This window comes from Corvus kubaryi, unplaced genomic scaffold (genome assembly GCF_017639235.1).
Source record: "Corvus kubaryi isolate FWS band 111438036 unplaced genomic scaffold, C.kubaryi_AGA036_p1.0 132, whole genome shotgun sequence".
NCBI lineage: Eukaryota > Metazoa > Chordata > Aves > Passeriformes > Corvidae > Corvus > Corvus kubaryi.
This window is the reverse complement of record NW_024580666.1, coordinates 6,040,769-6,062,770: the sequence shown is the minus strand read 5'-3', so window position 1 is coordinate 6,062,770 and position 22,002 is coordinate 6,040,769. Positions and strand designations below refer to the sequence as shown.

Here is a 22,002-nt window from a genome sequence, read left to right as displayed (position 1 = left end):
AAAAGAGAAAATTACAGGACTGGGCTGTAGGGACAAGCAAAAGCATCTTATGCATGTGCCATCACTGACTTCACTGTTAACTGCCCTGCCTCTTTACAAAGCACTACAAAAATAGCTGCTTCTAAACCCCCTGCTCTGTGTTAGCCAGGGGTGTGACCAGCCCTGTATCCCATTAAATAGCTTGTCTCTGCTCTTATCCTTTCTGTATCCACAGACAGGATGACAGACTGTTCCTTTTCCTTCTCTGTAAGCTTTGAACCAGTGGTTCTCCTGCTATTTTCACTCGTTTCTAAGAAGGTCTCTTCTCTTGTGTGCCACTCTTGGAGCCACATCTGTCCATGTTTCAGCTTTTAAATTATATTAATTTTGGCTTTTGTCCTGACATATTCTTTCCAAGAATTGAGTCTGTAATCAAACTTGCTATGAAAAACAGCAGAGCAGTCATGAAATTCTGCCTGCTTACTAATCACCCTGTGACTTGTTTTCTCTGGCTTCTGCCCTTTTCCTGTTCCAACCACTCACAACAATAGACTAACATAGCAACAGCAATCAGAGGAGTAAAACTACTAAAGACAAGAAATTTATGCATTAAAAACCCCTCAAAATTTTATGACACATTGGTATTAAATTACGGTTAACCCCCACCCCCCTTGTTATTTTACAAAGCATTATTTTTATAGTGTTAGCTACTTATACAGCTGGGTCTTGATTCTGTGTTTGATTCTGCTCCACCAGAAGACAAACAGATAATTGAGAGGGTAATTGAGAGTTTGCTAGGAAAGAGGCTTGTCTTGCTTTGAATTTCAGATATAACCTGAAATAGCTCACACATATAACCTTACAGCCTTCAAGCCTTGTAACAAAAATTGTAAAGCAATTCTGTACAGCATGGGCATCTTAAATACCCCATGATTTTCTCCTCCCCAACATTTTCATCCCTTGTGTCACTTGTTATGATGTTGTGTTCTTTTTTGACTGTATTTGCTAACATCAACAGAGTAAGTGTGTTGTTGTCTGTCCCTTGCACATGATGTCTGGCAAATCACACTGAAGTTTTGACAATTGTGCCTGCCTGGCTTCTATCACACTTTGGCCTCCTTCTTAAGGATCTTCACCTCTTCCTCTCAAAGACATCTCAAAAGGGTGATGAATATTTGCTTTTATTTTGCTCTGAGGGTTTCCACATTGATTTTTAGTGTTTTCATCGTCAGCACGGAGTATTATCCTATTAGGGCCTTAATAGAACTCAATATTATTTTCAAGATTTATAATCCCAGACTGAATATATTCCTGATGTTAATAACTAGGACAAACACTGCCTGATTGTGTGTGGGTGTATGCAATACATATATATATGTTTAAGACAACAATATGAAGGTAAATGAAGTGTGGAGATATATTGCATTTTGACTTGCAGTCTCATTTTTAATTCAGGACAGAGGGGAAAAAATCAATGCGATGAGTTGTAATCAGACAAAGGGTAACATGGGACTGCAGCAGAGTTTGGGCTGTTGAGAGGATTTAGTTCAGCAGTGATGAAGCTGATGGAAAAGTTTCTGGAAAATGAGATGTTGAGTTGCCTTGTCCTACTGAGTTACCCAGCTTGGCAGCTCACAGATTTGTGTCATTCCCCTGACTGTGCAGACAAGTCAGGGACACCTGTTAGTTCATCCTGACAATTGCATGGAGGAGGCACTGAGAGGTTCACAATCTCCTCCTGGAGTCTCCAAGCTAAAGAGTATGATCAGACAGGAATTTTCCCAATGAGGAACAGAGGAGTGCAGTTTGGATTTAAGCTGGCCGACCATAATCTTCACGGCAGACCAAGATTTCTGGTGAACTGATCTTCCCCCTTTGCTTCCAGGAGAGCCCAGCTGGAAAAGAGTGAATGGGAGGTGTTTCCCATGGAAACAGTACATGGCTGGAGCTAGATACCTCTGTGTGGGTTACTCACCATGACTGGTTGCATATTTGATTGCTTAATAAAGTAGTACATTTCCCCCCTCTACACCATTCTTCCTGGTAGCAGAATTAATGACATCCCATTGCACGTCAAGGTAAAAAAAATGCATCATCACTCATGTTAATAATTGTGTGGAAGGAACACACCATCGTTTCAAAATCTATCCCTAGATCAGCAGTTACCAGACTAGTGGCAAGGAGCCACAGAAGGGTTGCAGCAGTTATCAGAGGGTCACAACCTCAGAAGAAATTTGGTTTCATTGTATACACCTGGTGTTTTGTGTTACACAATATAATGCATTTGTGAGTGGGGTCCTAACTGGAAAAAAAATGGGACCTGCTGTTCTAGATGTTATCAGATCATGATAACACAAAGCTGCATTGCAACAAGCTAGCACACACTACTGCACGCTTTTCCAAATACAGTACCTGACAAGAGAGGGGAAAACATGAAGGTGACAGAATGAGGTAGTAATACCTTCAGGATACATTGTATAAGTGATGAAAGAATTTGGTCAAGTGGGGAGTCTGAACTAGGTAGGCCTCCATGCATTCAGACTTATCTCTAAACCCTCCTTGAATGGTATCTTAATTGGGCAATCTCAGAGAAACAGGCAGATATCAAATTCCTGATAGCACTAAATGACATCTAACCAAAAACTGCTTCAGGACTTTAATAATTTCTGAATCATATCCTACAAAAAGCCAGAAAATTTAAAATTCCAGCACACTAAATGAACATTTTGCTACTTTAAATATTTTAATTTGGTCTATTTAATGCTGGAAATTTAGTTTTCATTGAGTGCCTTTCTTCTCTGAATTACACCGTATCTGTCCTCCCGAAGCATAAATAAAGTCAGTGCAAAGAAACTTACTTCAGAAGTTAATTACTGGCTCCAGTGTATAAACCAGACTGAATTATTATTTCTTGCCAGTCATTGACTGTGATGTTCAGAAGTGGAGCTACAATGATCATAGACTCAGCCTAGCACTTTTGCTTGGACTGTGACAACGAGGAAGGAGATCAGGGCATGACTCTTTAGAGAGGAGGCAAAGCCAAGGTATGAGGAAGAAGTGTTTGCGTGCTCACCATCAGCAGGTTTAAACTCCAAGAGCATTGCTTCTTCAGATCCATCTTCTCTGCTCTCCTTGATGCTCTCTACTTCACACCAGAAGTCCTCCATGGAAGTGCTGTCCATGGAAGCCTGTGAATTGGAGCGACTGAATGCAGGAGGTGCTGACTCGTTGGAAAGCATCCGGTTAATTCTTCTACAACGAGAGAGAGACTTTCTGAAAAGAGAGAGTGATACAAATAAAATTATCTTTCTAACTATTAATCTACTATTATCTTATTCTAAAATTATCTGTGCTAACTTGTGCCATGCAAATGGAGCAGGCAACCAGGGTTTGACCTGTGACTGTACCAGGAAGTAGGGAACAAGGTTTTAGAGGCCAAATACACAGTTCTGGTAATTGTCACGGTCTCTGTTGCTTATAACAATTATAGATGGATATGTATTTTGCATCTAATTTATCTCTTTAATGTCCTTCAGTATTTCCCACTCTAGAGGAAACTCAGGAAATGCAATTTTTATTTCTAATCCATCTAATGAGACACTGAAAAACTATTTTCATTTCTTTGTGCCTCAGTTTCTCTTTCTATCCCTTCCTGTTTTCCTTACTGGCTGAAATGCTTCAGTGAAAACTTCTCTGGGGAAAGACAATGAGACTTGAGGACACTGAAATATTTTACAAACTCATCTTCACTCCAAAAAAGAATTAAAAACCTGAAATATTTTAATTTGGAAGAATAATTACCTTTTATTTTAAAACACTTTAAAAAAGATTTGGGGTTTTTTTCTTAAGTTAAAATAAAATAATTTTAAACAAAATTTGACTTTGAATTAAAATACTATATTCTAGGTCAGACAGAAGGTTGTGATCACAGGTTCAAAAAATTATGATTCACTATAAATCTAGTTTCAAGTTAAGATTCAGTACAGTGATTGAATTAAAACAACGTTTGTTCATTACTCTTTTGTTCTTGTCTTTTCCCTACTGTAAGTACTTGCAGCTGAAGACAGTTATACAAATTCATTCAAAATCTCATATGACACCCACCATGAAAATCGTCTGACTCTGCTCTTTTGCATTATTATGGCTGCAATACTGTAAACAGCTTTTGTACGAGTAATTACAGTAGATATAGTAATCAGTAGTAATAACCACAACAATATTTGTACAAAGGAGTTAGGAGGTAATACAATTTTGGCACAGAGCTAGACCACAGGAATTAATGGAAAATTCTGACATAAGGTCTTCTGAACCTTCACTTATCTGAATTAATTCAAACGCAGTTCACCTTTCTCTTCCTTTTCTGTATGGCATTATCCTGCCAACACGCCTTTGTTTCAAACCACAGGCATCACTTTTACTCCACTAAAAAAAACGTATTTCCTTTTCAGTGTTTCCCTCCTTATCAAAGTTTTCTTAATGGATGTATAAACAATGTATTATTTAATAAAGCTGATTGAGCATGCTTCTCCCTCATTGCACTGCTGCCTCTGCTTTGTCCTTCCTCATCAGTGAAGGGCTGGCTGCTTCCCTGGGGCTTGGAGAGCCTCCTCACTTTATCTAGGTGGATTGATATGACAGAGCACAACAAGTGAAATGACAGAGCACAACAAGTCCAGCTTTGGACATAATCAAGCTTTATAAAAGGAAAAGCTCAGGCCTTTTCCTCTTTTTGAACGCTAATAGGTGTAATATGGATAATTCATCTGCCGAACCAGCCCCTGTGCTCTTGGAAGCAAAGCTGGGAAGCAAAGCTTTCTGATGGGTGACAACATTGCAGCAGGAGAGAACATGCTATGGGGCGGTGGAGACACGTTCTCTGGGAAGAGAAGTGCTGTCTTCAGAGTTTCTCTCTTTTTCTCCCCTCATAAACAGATTGTTTGCTTTAAAACACAGTGCTGAAACTGTTATTGTTTTAATTAGAACAAGCCACAGTCACCAAATGAGAGAGGAATTTGTGACACAAGTGTGGTTAAAGCTATTTGAGTGCTTTGGTCGTAGCTCTCCCTCTGGGGAGTTGTGAGTTTGAGTTGGCTTTTGTTCCCAAAGCCTCACGTGACTGGGGTACCAGATAAATTATAATCATTGGAATTATGCATCTGGACATGTCAGCCTCTGGGGGCTTTTTATGGATTTCCCTTTCTTTTATGGATTCACCTATGTATCTTCCCCACATTAGCAAGTAAGAAAAAACCAAATATCACTTAAATATGATGAGTTGATACTGTACCATGCATCCCTGAGCAGAGGTTTTAACCAGCAGAAGCAGAACACCTGAGAAGCAGCCAGAAAACCCCATCTCTTCAGCTGGGAGCTAGGTGGGATGGGGAAACAGTGCCCACCAACCAATTGCTTGTTGCTGTAAAAACCTGAGCTCTTTCATTTAAAAGGTGATCATGAACACAAATAAGGAAAAAGGCAAAACTTCCTGGTACTCTAATGGTGTTTGGGACCCCTGTTCACTGGACATTGTGCAAGCAGAGGAGATGCCAAGGCCTGCTGTTTGTCCTCCTGCCACAGCTTGTCCCTCACCAGCCTCCTCTTCAGCTCAGGGCCTGAGACCCCCACACTGCTGCTCACTGAGAAACTCATGTCCCTGCTTAACATAAACCTTTGTGAAAAGTAAGTCCCTACATGTGCTACATAGCACAGCCCAGAGCTCCCGAGCCAGCAATTGCACGAAGGAATGCTCTCACCAGTCTGGAATCAAACACGAGCTGGGACGAGAAGAGGGCATCCCTCATAGCATCACTGGCTCCCATCATTTAGTCATGGTCAGGGAATTTAAACATTTCTTGCCCTCCCAGTGTGAATCTTGACCATGACCTCTGTGCTCTTCAGGCGCCACACCACACTGATCCTTGGGCTTCAGCTCCATCAGCACTTCAGCTGGCTCGGACCAAAGCTTTTTATTTCACCATATTAGGAAAAAAGAGGCTTGGTGGGTTGCTGCTTTTCTCCCCACAGTGAGTGTGCTTATTTTGTAATATTACCATACCAAAAAGCTAAATGCAAAATAGAACATGTAGCACGGCAACAACTGCTGTGGCAACCAGCTTTGCCAAATATGTCTAAGGTTCCTGGGTAATTAATGTGCATTTACAACAATATTAAAAGTATGGAGCTTATTTGGAAAATCAGCTAACAAAGTCTCCTGAGAACTTCATATTTGAGGCTTGTTATCTCAACCTGGATTAAACCAAGCTGTGTAAAATTACTATAACAAGAAAGGTTAGGCGGAGGTGCTTTATCCTTGTTGGTAGACATCTGCTTCCAGGTCTGGGACAAACCTTCTCCAATTATTCTGAGCCTGCCTATTAAAAGCTCATGTGTTTGAAAGACTTCCAGCTGCCGTTTTGACCCATATACCTGTGGCTTTTGTCCTGGAGGAAGTGGTCTTGTCTTTATGTGATAATGGCAGTTGTCTCCCATTTCCTCCAGCCAAACCTGCTCAAAACAGTTTCAGGAAAAAAAAAATCCTACTGAGGAAGCAAAACATATTTTTCACTGCTTTTAATTAATTCTTGAAGGGCACTGTAAGAGCACTGACTTAGCAATCTGCCTGCCTGTCTCAGAAATAGCTCAAGAAGCCCAGGTTGCCTGTTACCTGGGAACTCTTGCAAAAGAAAACCTCTGTTCCTGACACATTTTTTCACCCTCAAGCTGTCCTTTTTTTTGGTCTTTTTTTCTCAGTGTCTGAAGAAAAGTTTAGAATAAGAAAAAGTTTTCGCTAAGCTGATTTTGTTGTTCCTACAGAAAAGTTGTAAACCAATCCTGTTAGGTAAGCAGCGATCACAAAGTTCATGCTCAGTTTCTTTTGTTCCCTCACATACATGGGCACTGGTGAGCTAATCTGAAATGGTGATTAAATTAAACACAGGAGGGATCTCAGATCCTGGCTTCCTCGATGGAAAAAGTTGGGAGAGGAGTATGAACCTAAAAGCACTGAGCAAAAATTATAGCAACTCCATGGGATGAGCTGAAATGTTTTCCAGGGTGGAATAAAATAAAAAAAGCCACATAAAATATTGAAAAAGGGAAGAAAAAGAAGGGAAAAGTATATAAGAACTAATGTTATCAAAGAACTCCTCTATTACTGGATATTCACAGGAGAAAGAGTTAAAAAGTGCCAGGAAGGAGAAATACGATGATATCATTTAGAAAGCTTTCTGTGGAAAGATTATTGCAGGGAAGGAGGGTATTTCCATGGGGCACTAGAAAGCTGATTCAGCTGTGTGTGACTGTGGTTTTGGCCTGGTGTATGTTTATAATGCTGATGAAATGCAACAGCTAAACAGGCCTCCTGACCCTATATTTTATCTTCCACATGTGCTGCAGTAGTGTGTTGTTCAGGATCTGATACCACCTATTGATTTCAGGATAGCCAGGACCAATCCAATAAGCTATTCTTATCCCATCCTCAAAGTAAAGGTTTGTAAAACCACACAAAGAGCTGGCTCAGTGACACTTAATGATTGCTCACAGGCCCAGTAATGATAAAGCCAGGCTTGTATTTTGAGTTTAATTAAGTAATGGATGGTAAAGAATCCATAAAACAAATGGGAGCAATAAAGCCATCTTGCAGTTAAAAAAAACACTTAATTGTTGTTTACACAAAGGGACAGGACATCTTATTCTTGTGGGTTGTTATCCTTTATTTCATTTGGTGGGTCCTGAACCTGCTTCACCACAATTAGTCACATTTATAGGAATGGGGAAGGTGAAGGAAGCAAATTGTCCTGTTCATTGTAGGACGAAGATCCACCTTTTCACATTGCAATCATTCTATCAGTATAACCACTTGCTTGGCTCCTCCCAAATGTAAAAAGGGGGATGGTAGCTTGCATTGAAAGGGAAACAACATTTATCCTTTCCTTATTAAGAGCTAATCTAAATTGTTAGCAATCAGTCATGTACCGTTATTTCTCTTTCTTCTAAATAAAATGTATACAAATTCCAGGCAAAGGAAGAGTCCAGCAATGGGAAATAGTATTTTTGTGCACAGTTCACTCTTTACCCAAATCTCATCTTCTGGTTCCTTCCTGGTGACCTTGCTCCTGCACTGTTTGTGGTCTGCTTATTTCCTTCTCCCCATGCTTCATGGCTTCTGATCACAGAGAAGGGTGTATATATCAAACAATATCCCCCCAACTCCATCTACACACTTCTGGTTCTGATTATCTTGCAGATGTTAGGCAAGTTGTAGACAGTGGATGCTAAATCTTCCTTTTCCTCTCTGTAGCATCTAGCATAACAAATACTTGAACTGTCATGCTCACTGGTGCGGTCACCCTGCCCCCCTTTGTAACAGAGTATTTGAGTGAGAGGCAGGGGAGGGTTTTATTTCATTATTAACTTTCTCGTCCTGTGGCTCAGCAGAACTGAAAAAACATGTGAATCTCATTGCTCTTTGTTAACAAAGATGGGTTTGAAAATAAGCTGTTACCTTGCCGTATCAGTTAGATTTCAAAACGCAGGAATTCTCTATTTTGCCTGTCTTTGTATTCTACAAAAGATTCTTCAAAATAGATTTCTGTCAACTTTAATTTTACTCCAGATTCTGCACCTGGGGTGGGTCAACCCTCGACATATGCACAGATTGATGAACAAGATGCTGGAGAGCAGCATTGCAAAAAAGGGACCGGGGTGTCCTGGTTGATGGCAAGCTGAGCATGAGCCAGCAGTGTCCTGGCAGCCAGGAGCGCCAACCCTGTCCTGGGGGCATCAGGCACAGCATCACCAGCCAGGCAAGGGAGGGGATTGTCCTGCTCTGCTCTGCACTGGGGCAGCCTCGCCTCGAGTGCTGAGGGCACTTTTGGGCACCTCAATATAAGAAAGACATTGAGCTATTAGAGAGCATATGGAGGAGGTCCTCAAAGATGGTGAAGGGTCTAGAGGGAAAGCTGTGTGAGAAGCAACTGAGATCACTTGGATTTTTTGGCCTGGAGGAGACTGAAGGGAGACCTCACAGCAGTCAACAGCTTCCTCATGAGGGGAAGAGGAGGGGCAGGCACTGATCTCTTCCCTCTGGTGAACAGCAGTGGTGCGTGAGGGAATGGCATGAAGCTGCGTCAGGCAAGGTTTGGGTTGGATATCAGGTAAAGGTTTTTTCACCCGGAGGGTGGTTGGGCACTGGAACAGGCTCCCCACAGAAGCGGTCACAGCACCAAGCCTGTCTGAGTTCAAGAAGAGTTTGGACAATGCCCTCAGGCACATGGTGTGACTCTTGGGGCTGTCATGTGCAGGGCCAGGAGCTGGACTTTAATGATTGTTGTGGTCCCTTCCAACTCAGGATGTTCTATGCTTCTATGATTTTTTGGACCAAAAAGGGTTGTCTAAAGAATCTTAAGATTTAAAGACTTAAAAGAGAAAATATTTGTAAGATTTACAGGAATTAAAAGTTTCATTTATTTAATTATACTTTATCTGCAATTCATCAAGGTACTAACAGACGTTAGAAGATTGAGTTGCAGAGTTTGCAGGTCAGTGTTACCTGCCAACATTTAAAAATGAGTTTCACCTTGGGTTCTTCAACTGTCTTATGCAACTTCTTTGTAAGTGGCAGGGAAGTCCCCCGCTGTAACAAAGGTCACATTGTGGCCACTCTTCAGCCGAGCATGGAGATTGCAGAAGAATCTCTCTCTGTTTGTGGGTTTCAGTGTGAGGGCTCTCACAATCAAACCCTTTGAGCTAGGGCAGTTCAGGGAATATACGCTCTAGGTATTGCCTGCTGGCAACAGTGACCTTTGGGGACATAACCCAGACCTCTCCTCCACACTGGCAATCACATCACTTCAGCATTGGCCCGATGCAACAGAGACAGTGCACTGCATGGCTGCAATGTGTCTGTCAAAATCTGAAAGGGACTCTATTTCATCTTCTTTCTCCTTACAAAGCTATAGCTACAGGGCAGAAGGGGTTCCCAAATGATTAACACTAACAAGAGTATGTTCTGTTAACCATTTTTTTTTCAAGTGAATTGTAAAGAACTCTTTTCATATATATTAAGAGGAAGCAGCATAAGCCAGTTTTCAATGTTGAAGACTAAAGAACGCAAACAGATTGTGGCAGAATATGTTACATGTAATTATCAGTGGGTATGGACAAGATAAGAAACATCTGGACATGCCTACAGGAGGCAAAAGCTGGTCATGAGCAGCTGGTTCAAACATCTTAAACATTTCCAACACGTATTTATTGTTAGAAGTGACAAATTCTTTTGTTGTGTTGATGCTCGCTTAAGACCAATTTCTTTTATATGAAAAACAAACCCATGTATCCAGGGCAGGACATAGTTTTCCAGGAGGAAACATAGGCACATAGGCCATGTACTGTGAGCTTACAAAATCCTGTGCTTCCAGAAAAAGGTTAGCTCTATTGTGCCTTTACAGTACAAATGACTTGTGTCTGAGCATGGAACACACTGGATGTCACACTTCATCAGTTAGAGCTGACGAAAGGCTCCACAAGCATCAGGCTTACTGTGCATGCACTGTACAACTTAGCCACTCCTGTTGAGTAGATGCCTCCATAAATTCCATCTGGCACTCACCCAGAGAGATCCTAGTTAGCTGAGCACCCCAAAATCCAAGGCAAACCCTTCAGATTCCACCTGGACTGAATCTGAAAAGACGTTGTGTGGCAGTCCTGGGTTTACTACTATAACATTACCAGCCCTTGGCATGAATCACTCAGTGAAGGCACACAAATAGCATGAGGCAGAAATGTTTTGTTCTGCAGTTTAGGGCAAGAAGCAACCCGGTGTCTTATCCACAGTAGCAAGCAAAGATGGTTTAGAGTAACATGAAAGAAAAGGATAGCAGGAAGCACAAATACTTTCGATTCTGTCTAAACACTGGTACTGCACAAAGTGCATGCACTCAGTCGCTTCTCAGAGAGTGTAGCAGTGAGGAAGATCTCACAGAGGGCAGTGGAAAAGCTGTCATTCTCTTTTGCTTCCCACTGCTCTGGCAGTGTCACTTCTAGGGTAACTAACAGCCCTGTAAACACTCCCTGGGTGCAGCATGGTCTCATGTCAGCTGGAGTACCTCAGGCCACTGTGCATCCATGTGCACGCAACTACAAATACCAAGGAGTTAGAAGGAGGAGGAGATTAATGTGCAGACTAATCCAGAATATTTTTTTCACAATAAAATTGATAAGCCTCTGCCAGTAACTCACATTAAGCCAGATTTATTATTTGTAACACAACAGGATACAGTTAAAACTCCAGGAAATGCACAAGTTCAAGAGCTCCAATGGGGCTTAAATCATTGACCAAGCAAAGAAGAAAACCAAGTAAAATGCATGGGGGATATAAACTTGACAATGTTAGAGGAGTTCTGGCTCTAGAACCACAAATTAGAGTTTTTAGAGAAAAATAAATATTAAAATACTCAGCAGACACAATGAAGCACTGAAACATAAGGGGGCAAGCTTTCTACAGCTTTCAATACATCTTCTAACATTGCCTGCATTTATGATGAAAACAAGAAAGAATACACATTTTTATTTTTGTATCACTCTAAAGGAGCTTTCCTTTCGACCAGCATGATTATTATCATTAAGAAACTCACAGTATTTGTAGGACTTTCTGAAACACTTCAAAAGACAAAGTCAGTCATTTTGGTTGAATTAAGGTAATAGCCTAAAGAACTGGACCATACTGTCTATTGGAAGGCATCTAATGAAACTACATACATTGCAAGTGTAAGCACTTTAAGGTCCTGATATAAGCAATGGAGGGAGGCAAATACATCTAGAGAGTGAACATGTAAACTAAACAGGAGCTTGAAGCCATGCAATATGTCTTTGAAGTTTTCTTTGTGCTTAGTCTTAAGTGAAGTCCAGCTGTTACTTTCTTCCTTCCTACAATTAATGAATGCTTTTAAGTAAATGTCACCACTCCACCCATTACACTTTTTTCAAAGGCTTCAGGACCTAAGCAAACAAGCATTACTTGACTTATTGGTTTTTCCTTCAGATGTTTTTAACATATATTGAAGGCCATGGCTGAGCTACAAAATATGAATAAGTAAACTCGAATGTATTCATTTACATTTTCGTCATGAATGGTATTCATGACAAAATGTTTTGAACATTGTGCTTAATAGTGTTCACAGTACTGGACTGAAGTAATGTAAAACAACACACTGAACTTTTAAAGCTAAGCAAAACACGACCTTTAAAGTTATTTTATTGAAAAAAATGCATATTCACTGAAGATACTCTTCAGTCTTTTGACAAGAGTGATGAACAACTTCACATTGTCATGAAAATCCTGGATCAGATTCTCAGACTGCAATAAACTGTTACAACCCCACTGGCTTAATTTATCCCTTATGTTTAAATTCAGAACATCATTCTTTGTGGTACTGCTAAGGGTGAAGTTATTACAAATCACAAAACTTCATGAGCAAATGTACACCATTTAAATTTTTCTTGGCAGTTCTGGGTTGGCTGTCTGGCAATTCCAGACTCTCAGCTTGTATTTTTCTGTGCTGTTTTGTACTTTGTGCTACATTGAATCAGTCAGAAGGAACAAAAAATTTGCTGGAAAATTCTGTAGCCAAATAAAAATCAAGATGTGAACTTAATTCTATTTTTTGCCCCTCAAGTACATTGGTAAAGATTGTATGAGTTACTTTGGAAAGTGTCCCACACTTGCTGAATAGTATGTTCTTTTGTTAATGAGACTGCTTAGAAAGCAGTGTAGATAAAGAATGTGCAATGAATAAAGAAATGGAGAATATCTCAAAGCACTGGGTTTCTATTTTTACCTGAAGAAAAACGGTTATACATCAGCTGGAAACTGATAGAAAGTACACCAACATGGAAACTCTTGTCAATATCCTGAACAGTCTGGGACTTTATTGTTGATGACTTCAGGCAATTTGAGGCCTCATCTCTAATTCTGTCTCCCTTTCCATCCCTCTGTCTGCAGATGTCCCTGAGCCCTGCTTCTTTCCCTTCCTTTTCCATTTTCCAGAAATCAAGTGCCTCTGAGCTGGGTGAGAGATTTGTGTGGAGGTGTAGCAAGCAGAGAAGTTGAGAAGGGCTCTTTGTGCAGGGAGGGGGTGACACCAATGCAGCACAGGGGGACCAAACACACAAGGCATGGGATGGGCATTGCAGCTGGTGGATGTATTCCCACATGATCCTCCAACAGCATTTGACTGCTGTATTTCCTTATCAGCAGAAGTCACACACCAGCCCCTCTTTCCACTCAGTTCCAAATATTTGTAAAAAGTACAGTCAAAGCAATGAGGACATTTTACATTCTACAAAAAGTAATGACTAAAAAATCCCAAACAGCCAGGCAATATTAACAGAAGTAAATCCTCTTGACTCTGCTGAACCAATAGAAGTTTTGCCGATGTAGTGCACATTTCACCTTCAAGCTTTAAGAAGAAAACTGTATCAGAATAGGCTTTCGACCTACATTTTTGTGGGGAACAATGAAAAATGTATTTCTTGCTAACTCACTCATCTTCTTTTGGTGAAAATTTTAGGCTGTTTCACTCACTTTAAAATTAAAATTAAATTGCAGTATATTATTGATAACCTTTCCTATTCAGGACATCAGTAATTATACAAACATAACTATGTAAACCTAAAGCTGAATTTAAATCAAAAGCTGGTAGAAGACTCCTATTGGAGATTGGTCTAGAGAGTTTTCATTTAAAATGTAGATATAAAACTGTGCTGGCAAGAACCTTCTGAGTTGCCAGATGAGTCTAGTAGCATTAGCAGTACTACGAAAAGTCATGGTGAGATGATGGCAAATGTCATCATAAGAAATGACAGAAAAGAGCTAAAAATGAAGACCAGAGGCTAAAATTTGGTGGAGACAAACACAACAGACAGGGAACACCAAACAGGTCATCACAGACCTCTAAAGAGCAGAAATTCCCAGTTTAAGAGGAAACAATGGACCACAAAATCAAATTTAGTTTGTTATTTTCTCAGGTTTTCAATGAATGAAGGAGGAATGAAGAAGTCAAGAGTAAAAAAACAAAGCGTTTTCTTATACTTTGGCTATACAGTTCCAATCAGTGGGGTATAAAAGGTTTTCTGTGATCTTAAAGTAATTTCTAGGCTTTTGGTAAAGAGATGGAAAGAACATCTTCATGACAATTTTCAAGGCCACACCCTAGATCTTAAGTGGTAGTTTTCTAATTGTGTCCAAATGTTTGTACTATGTGCGTATGAAAAACATGACCTTTCTACGTAAGCAGTCAAATGAATTAGTGATGCTTCCAAACCACTAGGACTCCAGTGAGAGCTGGAAATGTTAGACTAAGACACACTTCTTCACAATACCCATAAAAAAGGCAAATACCAGAACAAGAAAAATCACCTTCTAAATGGGAAAACTAGTACATAATGCACAGCAGCTTTCTGGTTTCCTTCAACAACCATTTTGTTCTCCTGCTTATATGATTTTTGAGGTTTGTCTCAAATATTTCATCCATGAGGACTCTGAGGAAAGCTGTAGCATGCCAGCTATTTCAAAGCTAGGTTTTCAAATATACTGCAGCTCCTGAAGCTCTTAGAGCTACAAAGGCCATTAATATTTACAAAATACAGTGCCTCTCTCTTTAGTACCTCAGTGATGTGAGTAATTCTGAATCTGACAAGCAGCCCTGTTAAAGTCAGCCAAATGACTCCTGTGCATAGAGCTTGACTTTGTTAACTTTTTAAATATTAATGCTGGGGGAATAAGATGTAGCTCCTGGAATTCTCTGAGGAAAAAGAGCTCTTGTTGGGAGGAAGACTTCAAGACTCAGAAGACATTAGAGGGATGGTATTATCTTAGCTTGAAGCATCTTAACATAGGCACAAAATGCCTGTTCACGTTCTCCTGGGAAATAGAAACCTTAGATGGCCCAGAAGTGCACTAGAAATTTCCTCAGCACCTTTTGTAGACATCATGTATTACAAGAAGAGGTTACTCTTGGTTATTTTGACATTTACTGTTTTGTACTGGCTTGTTGTAAGCTCTTTGGGGTTTGCACCAGGTTGTGCTGGGACAATGGAAAGAAGACTTTGGAGAATTGCCTCTTTAAGCTGTGTTGAGTACTTCCCAGCCAGTCACAGCCCGGAGTCTGAACCCAGATACCAAATTATCATGCAGTAGATAACAGCAGAATTTGCTAATTATCAAAACACCCCAACCACTCCCTGTAGCACCTAATTAATTATATAGGCAAGAGCTAATTCATCATATCACAACTCCAAAGGCATCAAATAAAAATTACGGAGGTAGGTGAAATGAGATCTCCAAAATAACACAGATGTTTTGTTACAGAAGAGGGTTAAAAATACAAGCGCTAGTTCGTGATTTAAAGCTATGGTACACCATGAGTGAAACGACTGCTTCTGTAAGTCTTACAGAGCTTGGCTGAAGTTTCTTTCTGAGCTTTGCAAGCCTGTACATATTCTTGGCTAGATAACCACTAAAAAGTAATTAATATTGCTATGCAAACATAGTAAATCATGTCTGGAAGCTCACATGCTCATGTCAGAAGAGTACAACTAAGCTGTTTTTGTGCCCTCTGTCATTGTGGGTTCATGCTCCTCTTCCCACACCTGCCTAGATAAGAGCCATGATCCACGATAGGAGGTGAAGATTCATCAGGCATTCATCCTTCTTTTAATGATTGTGTTAGATCTTTCACTGTGCAGGCACTTTATGAATGTTGTGAAACTGTAATGCTATTCTTCCCATGAGGACACCAAATTACTTATCCATGCTTTTGACATAATGCATTGTGGCTGAACTGCTGCAGCTCTCTCTCTCTCTGGATGATTTCCAATCAAGGGCTATATTTACGTCAGTTACAATTGATTCAAAATGCTTCCACAGGATCTTGAACAGGCTAACACATCTTTGTGAGTTTAATCCAAACCAGATGATATATGGCTTTATAGTAAAACAGGGAATAATCATGCTCGCACCTCTAGTTCTTTGTTTTGAGTTGGTAGCCCAGGTTAATATTCAGCCACTGCTTGGACCAGCATATTTTTTGGACTTTCAGGTGACTACAGATTATGCTTCCAAAAAGGGAGTAAGGCAGGCAGTCACCTAACTCCTATTTTCAGGAAAGACTGAAGGATTCCAGAGCACAAACCCTATGGACTTACAGGGAGAGTAAATGCTCCTGCTGTCAAAGTCAGTTTTGACTTAGGCATTTAAGTCACAGAAGAACTTTTGAAAATTTGCCTTCAACTTTATTATATATCATTACACTCTTAGTCCCTGGAGTTCTTTTTCTGTGGGCATTAATCTTGCCCAGTTTTCTGGGACTTTGACTACCTAAATTCCTTATCTTTTAAATTTGGCTTTGATTAACACAGTGGTTATTTATTCTTTTGCTTGGCAGGAGTTTCTGCAAGACTGCCATAAAGTCAGCCTGTTTGTTTTGTATTCTACTGTTAATCCCTTTTTCCTTTATGACATACATTCACAGTATCCTAAGGGGAAGATTACTATACATTTATATGGATTCGTACTCACATATAAATAAATGTATGCATACACAACAAAGATGGCAGCAAAGGGAGGGAACATTTAGTAATCTCCTAAAAGCCATTGTGAGAAAGTCTAGATAACACATGAAATGGAATGTTTTATACAACACGAAGCAGGGGATCAACATTAATCAGTTGCTAAATGAAAGCATAATTCAAGATAAGAAATGGAACAGAGTTTCTTCAAAGAAGTTGGAATCATTTGGGTGGGAGAAAGTTCTGTCAAATTAAGAGACTGTTATATCATTATGATAACTTACACACTGCTCACCACCTAAGGTTTTCCAAAATAATGCATTTGAGGAGACTTTCTAGTAAGAATTAATTAAAAGAGTTGAAGAAAATACAATATTGCTTTGAGTTGCTAGGTTAATTTTCATCAGAATTTGATCATCATCTTAAAATCTCAACAGTGGAGAATTTGTAGCTATCTAGAAACATCTACATTTCTGTGCCTCACAGAGACTTTCTGAATTAGGAATCACTTTGCAAATTTCCTGGAAAGCCCTGCCTTAAAAAGCCCTACCATCTAAGAGTGAGCTGCCTTTTCATGGCATATACAAGATCACCTTCACTGGGAACAAATAGGAGAAAACCCAGTGATGGGAGATCCTTCAGATTTCTTCCATTCATATGAAAAATGAGTCACAAAATCAGAAAAATGAGCTTGGACAATCATTTATGCTAGTAAACTCTATCTCCCATCCTGACAGAACACCACTGAGACTTGTAATGACACTGTGTTTACTGAAGAAACTCTATCGGTGCTAGGAGTATAATCCTCCAGCAGAAATTTCTCAATAATCCCACTGATTTGATTTTCTTTTCCAAACAAATCAACCAACAATCTAGGGAGCAAAAGTCGAATCTCCAGAGATATTAGCTGCCTGGATTTCCTTTCAGCGAGACTTTGTATTTGACAAGGGAAGAAGAAAATAGTTGCTCTTTCATCGTAATCAAAATCAATTAAAATCAATTATGTATTTATCATTTTGACCATGATCATCATTTTATGCTGTTCTGCAGCATCTGATGCCATTTCAGACTTCCCTTTGATCCCCAGTATAGGCCTCATGCTGCCCCTACAGAGGGAATAACAGGTTAAGAAATCCTTGAAAAGCTTTCCCCAAGGCAAGGAGTATTATTTCTGCTGATGGTCATGACCTCAGCTCATGATATTTTGCTGCAGGGGGACTTTGGAACCAGAAAGGTTGCGCTGGCCATGTCAGTATGTGCAAACTGTCACAGAGCAAGAACAGCTAAAAGAAACTCCTCAAGCACTCCTGATGTTTACTCTGGAGGTGCTGAGCTGTAAGTCTCATGCCAGCCAGCCAGTGGGAGAGAAATCCCCTGGAATCCTTGTGCAACAGATGAAAGAGCCTGTTTGTGAGTGTTGGGTTGATGGTCTATTGTTTTCATTTAGACTACATAAATAAGCTTCCAGTTTCCTTTAAACTATGTGGACAAGTCCTAGTTTCCAGCTCCCTTGAATTTCTCCAGTTTTCATCACGAGGTAAACAGTTTCAGCTGCTCTTCCCCACCAGTCTGCTGCCACACTGGATTTTTACCTGGTTATCAGTGACAAGCAAACTGAAAGTAGCCATTAGAAAGAGACTGCACTATCTGCAAATCCTTGCCTGCCAAGTGTACAGGGCCAAGCCAGATCTGAGCACAATTTGAAAAATGAAGATTGGGGTAACATATTTGTGAATGTAGAAGCCCTTTAGCTCATTTAGCTGTGTAATCTCTATAAATGCATCACTTACATTGTCAGACCTGGCTTTCCTCCCATGGAACAAGTCAGAAGTTTCTTTTTTGTTATAGCTAGGTTTGTATAAAGCTCTTATTGAGCAAGTTAGAGTCTGGCCATGACACTGAGCTGAAATCCACGTAATTGATATAAACATCTATATGACATCAGAAGGCAAAAGTTGAAAAAGGCAAATTTCTGACCTCAAATCAAATGAGAGCAAAAATAGGAAAATTTGTGAACAATTCAATTTGAAATGAAGATTCTTCTCCCTCTGGAATATTATTCCAGTGGAACACATTTTTAAACAGAGAAAAATAAAATATTATAACAGAATGTAACTTTCCAGATGCACACCTTATTAATAAAACCTTGAAAGTGTTTATGTTAATAGATTCTTGAGGCACATTTTAATACAGCTTGAGTTAATCAAACCATGCATATGCCCCTCCTGAAGTTGCTTACACTTGCATTGTGTCCAGTTGTTTTTCTACAGTGGATCTTTTTTTTTTTTGTCCCCCCTTTCCTGCCTGGTAAAGCTGGAAAATTCCACTAGTGATAACTCTGACAGATCGCTCCCCCTCCTGTCACTCCTTGTTTAAGAAAACAAGAGGGAGAGAACATGGTCTGAAAGGCTGAGAAACTACTGATTTAGTAAATTCTACAAAGTCTTACCTCAGAGCAGAATAGAGCCTTGGTGTTATCCTTAAAGGAGCAGAGCAGAGTCTTTCCTAAACCCAACTTCTTCATGCTCCCAGTGGCAGTGAGTCCCTCCTCAGCCTATAATCACCGAGTTGCATATTCTGGGAGCTATCTGACAGCCTGTGACAGGATATTCTGCCTCTAGTCACACAAGGGCTGCGAGAACAAAGAGTGGTGGAGCTTCTGGCCCTTCTGGGAAACAGACTGACACTGCTCCATCACTATTTAAAGAGCAGATGCCTTCAGGATAAATCCTCTTAGTATGTTTTCCTGTTTGTGTCAGAACTTAAACCTTTTATCCGTTTCCTAAGAGGAGAAATAAAAAAGTAATCAGCACTAAGCCGCTCTGTAGCTCAGGAGAGTCCCTGTGGGGTGGCTCAGAAAAAGACAGAGCTGGCCTATGTGTCCTTCTGAAGGGATATGAGACACTGCCATTAGCATAACGCAGAAACTCATACATGGCCAGATGCAAACTGATGAGGCACTCTTTCTGCTCCACCCAGAGGAGAAGCACAGTGTGCAAAGCTAGAGAGGAAGGAGAAGGGAGCCGGAGTACAGCTGTTAAGAAATCAGATATTTATGGGGAAGCCTTTCTTGCTTTCCTTACAGTGGGATGCTCAGTGGGGGGTCTAGATGAATACTGAAAAAAGCGTTCACCAGATTTATATGAATAGTGGCCCAGAACTGGGTTATGGCCACAAGATCAGTGAAGTCTTGAGATGCAGTGATAGTTTTGAGCTGCAGCTGGGGGATGAGGAAACACGCTGTGCAAAATATTCCCTGCCACAGGCAGTTAATGCTGTCAAAGGAGCCCTAAGAAATAACTCTTGAGTTGGTCAAACTTTACTCCCTCCACCAAGCCTTTGTTTATGCATTGAAATGCTTAAACGGGTCTGTCAAATTTACAGCATTCCTGTCATCATTCCTCCAGCCTGAAATACAGGAGGAAAAGCTAACTTGCTGGTTATAAGCTTTTTAATATCCTACACTTCCTCCAAAGACATGGCTAAAACCCTACAGCAGAATAAAGGAAAAAGAAACCCTGTTACTTAATCAGAGAAAGCAAAAAAAAAAAAGACTGAAACAAAGGAGAGAGAAGGGAAAGGACTTCCTGAATCAGACAGAGATTTCCTAAGGGTCAGAAAAGAGCAAAACCAGAAGTGGCTTGGTTTTACAGTTCATTTTGAAGTTAAATTTGCTATGTGTTTTAAGCTGGACTAAATGTTACCTTTCTTTCTACTGGGAAACTTTTATGATTGCACAAATCCTTGAAAATTTTGAAAACTTCTAGTAATTTACCATTGTCCGTAGGTCTTTTTAGGGACTATGAGGTCATGCTTTAAAGGACAAACCGCAAGGAAGAGCAAACGTGGCTCAGGAATTTGGTAGTGGACTGTGGGGGTGCTCATGCTACAAATCCAGCTGATAGTGGTGGTGACCAAAAACTGCTTGGAAGCTCCTGCTGCTTTGCCTGGAATTATGAATCGATGCTAGTCCATATCATCCCAGCTTAACACCTCTACAGTGTTACTTTCTACAGGCATTCAAAGGCAACCTCTAGGCTGAATAGTCATGAGACTGCCCTCTCTGCTTCCTTCAAGGATGTCATCTCCCTCTTTTTAGTGATGTACTGTCCCCACTATTACTCTCCTTGTGTCATATAAATATGGTTTTTGGATTGCCTTCTCCTGAGGTCGGTCTCTGATGAAATTTGTACAGTAATCAGTAACAGTGACTTAGGTTTTCCTAGAAAGTAAGGTGACCTATCGTCGCATTTTGTAAATATGAAATTTTCAAGCCATGTTCCTTGTGGCTCACTGCCTGTGGGGTAAAGAAAAATTTTTTGTGAAGGGAGACGAGGAAACGGAGGTCGTCTCACATGCAGCAATTCACAATGAGTGCATCTTCCCTCTGGCTGCTGTCAGCAATTAAAACACTCCCCATGTTTCAAGAAGTGCTGCATCCTCTCTTTTAATGTTATGTGTTGAACCAGGATGTGTGAGTTAGAATGCTGCTTGCCACAGCCAGCAGAAAGTCACCTCCAAAGAGCAATTCAGCTCACCCATGGCTGAGAGGTCTGTCTTGCAGTCCCATAAAGGGGAAGAACAGTGAGAGGCTCACCAGAGAGCTATTAAATGCTGCAAGCGGATAACTGCTCACTGGACATCAGTACATTTAAATTTAAGGGAAGTGCGACCCTCCAGCTACAGTGTCCTTGCAATTAACATATTTTACCTCCAAATATACAGTATTTTCTGTAGCTAATTTTAAAACAAGCATTTAGGTTTAAAGGCTTGCCATAAAACTGTGTAAATCTGTCTAAACATCATTTTTTGGCCTCACTCTTTCAGGACCAGCACAGTGGTGAGCCCTAATCACATCTCTCCTATGAAAAATAAGGAGTGGTGAACCCATATACACAGGTGTCCCCCTAAAGATCTGCCTGCCCCACATCTTTATTCATATTTGAGAATTCTGTCTTATGGTTTGTACAGAGTAATTCTGAACCAATTCCATATATGGGACATAATGATGGAATATTTCAGCAGATATACTGAATGCCATACCTCCGATAAATACTCACACATGGTTTCACGCTATTCTTTTTCTAAATTTAAATGTAAGGCCAGCCAGTCATAAAAAATTAGCTATGCAAATAACTGATTTTTTTCAGGGCTTTGGCCAAACAAGTAATTGAACAAACTCTTCATTTAAAGTTAATCTGAAACAAAGCCATTTTCTTTTCCTGTATAACTTCGGAAGGAAAATAAACAGTTTGATCTCAGAGGTTTGTTTTACTTTTCTGTTGAAAGTTAAATCCACATAAATTAGGAAAAAAGCAGTTCATTTAGAAGATGTTGAAATGAAATGTTTCAGCTTTTTCTGATTTTTGCCAATTTTTTTCCTTGGCTCAAAACATGCTCTTGTAGGTTATTCTGATCAGCCCAAACTTTCTTTTCCCTTGAAAAAGAAATGTTCCT

General features: G+C 40.1%; 1 protein-coding gene across 8 annotated transcripts in view; it reads right to left on the bottom strand.

The window, feature by feature from the left end:
- The window catches only part of ARHGAP28 (Rho GTPase activating protein 28), a 73,584-nt gene that overhangs the window by 28,787 nt on the left and 22,795 nt on the right, over positions 1 to 22,002 (bottom strand). For 4 of the 8 annotated variants that reach the window (XM_042031092.1, XM_042031070.1, XM_042031056.1 and 1 more), the window contains exon 2: positions 3,053 to 3,252. In XM_042031092.1, the coding sequence (XP_041887026.1) occupies positions 3,053 to 3,252 (200 nt within the window). Of the gene's footprint in view, positions 1 to 3,052; positions 3,253 to 6,405; positions 8,549 to 18,994; positions 19,227 to 22,002 lie in introns of those variants that run through there. The other 4 variants (XM_042031071.1, XM_042031085.1, XM_042031078.1 and 1 more) reach the window with 4 other exon arrangements.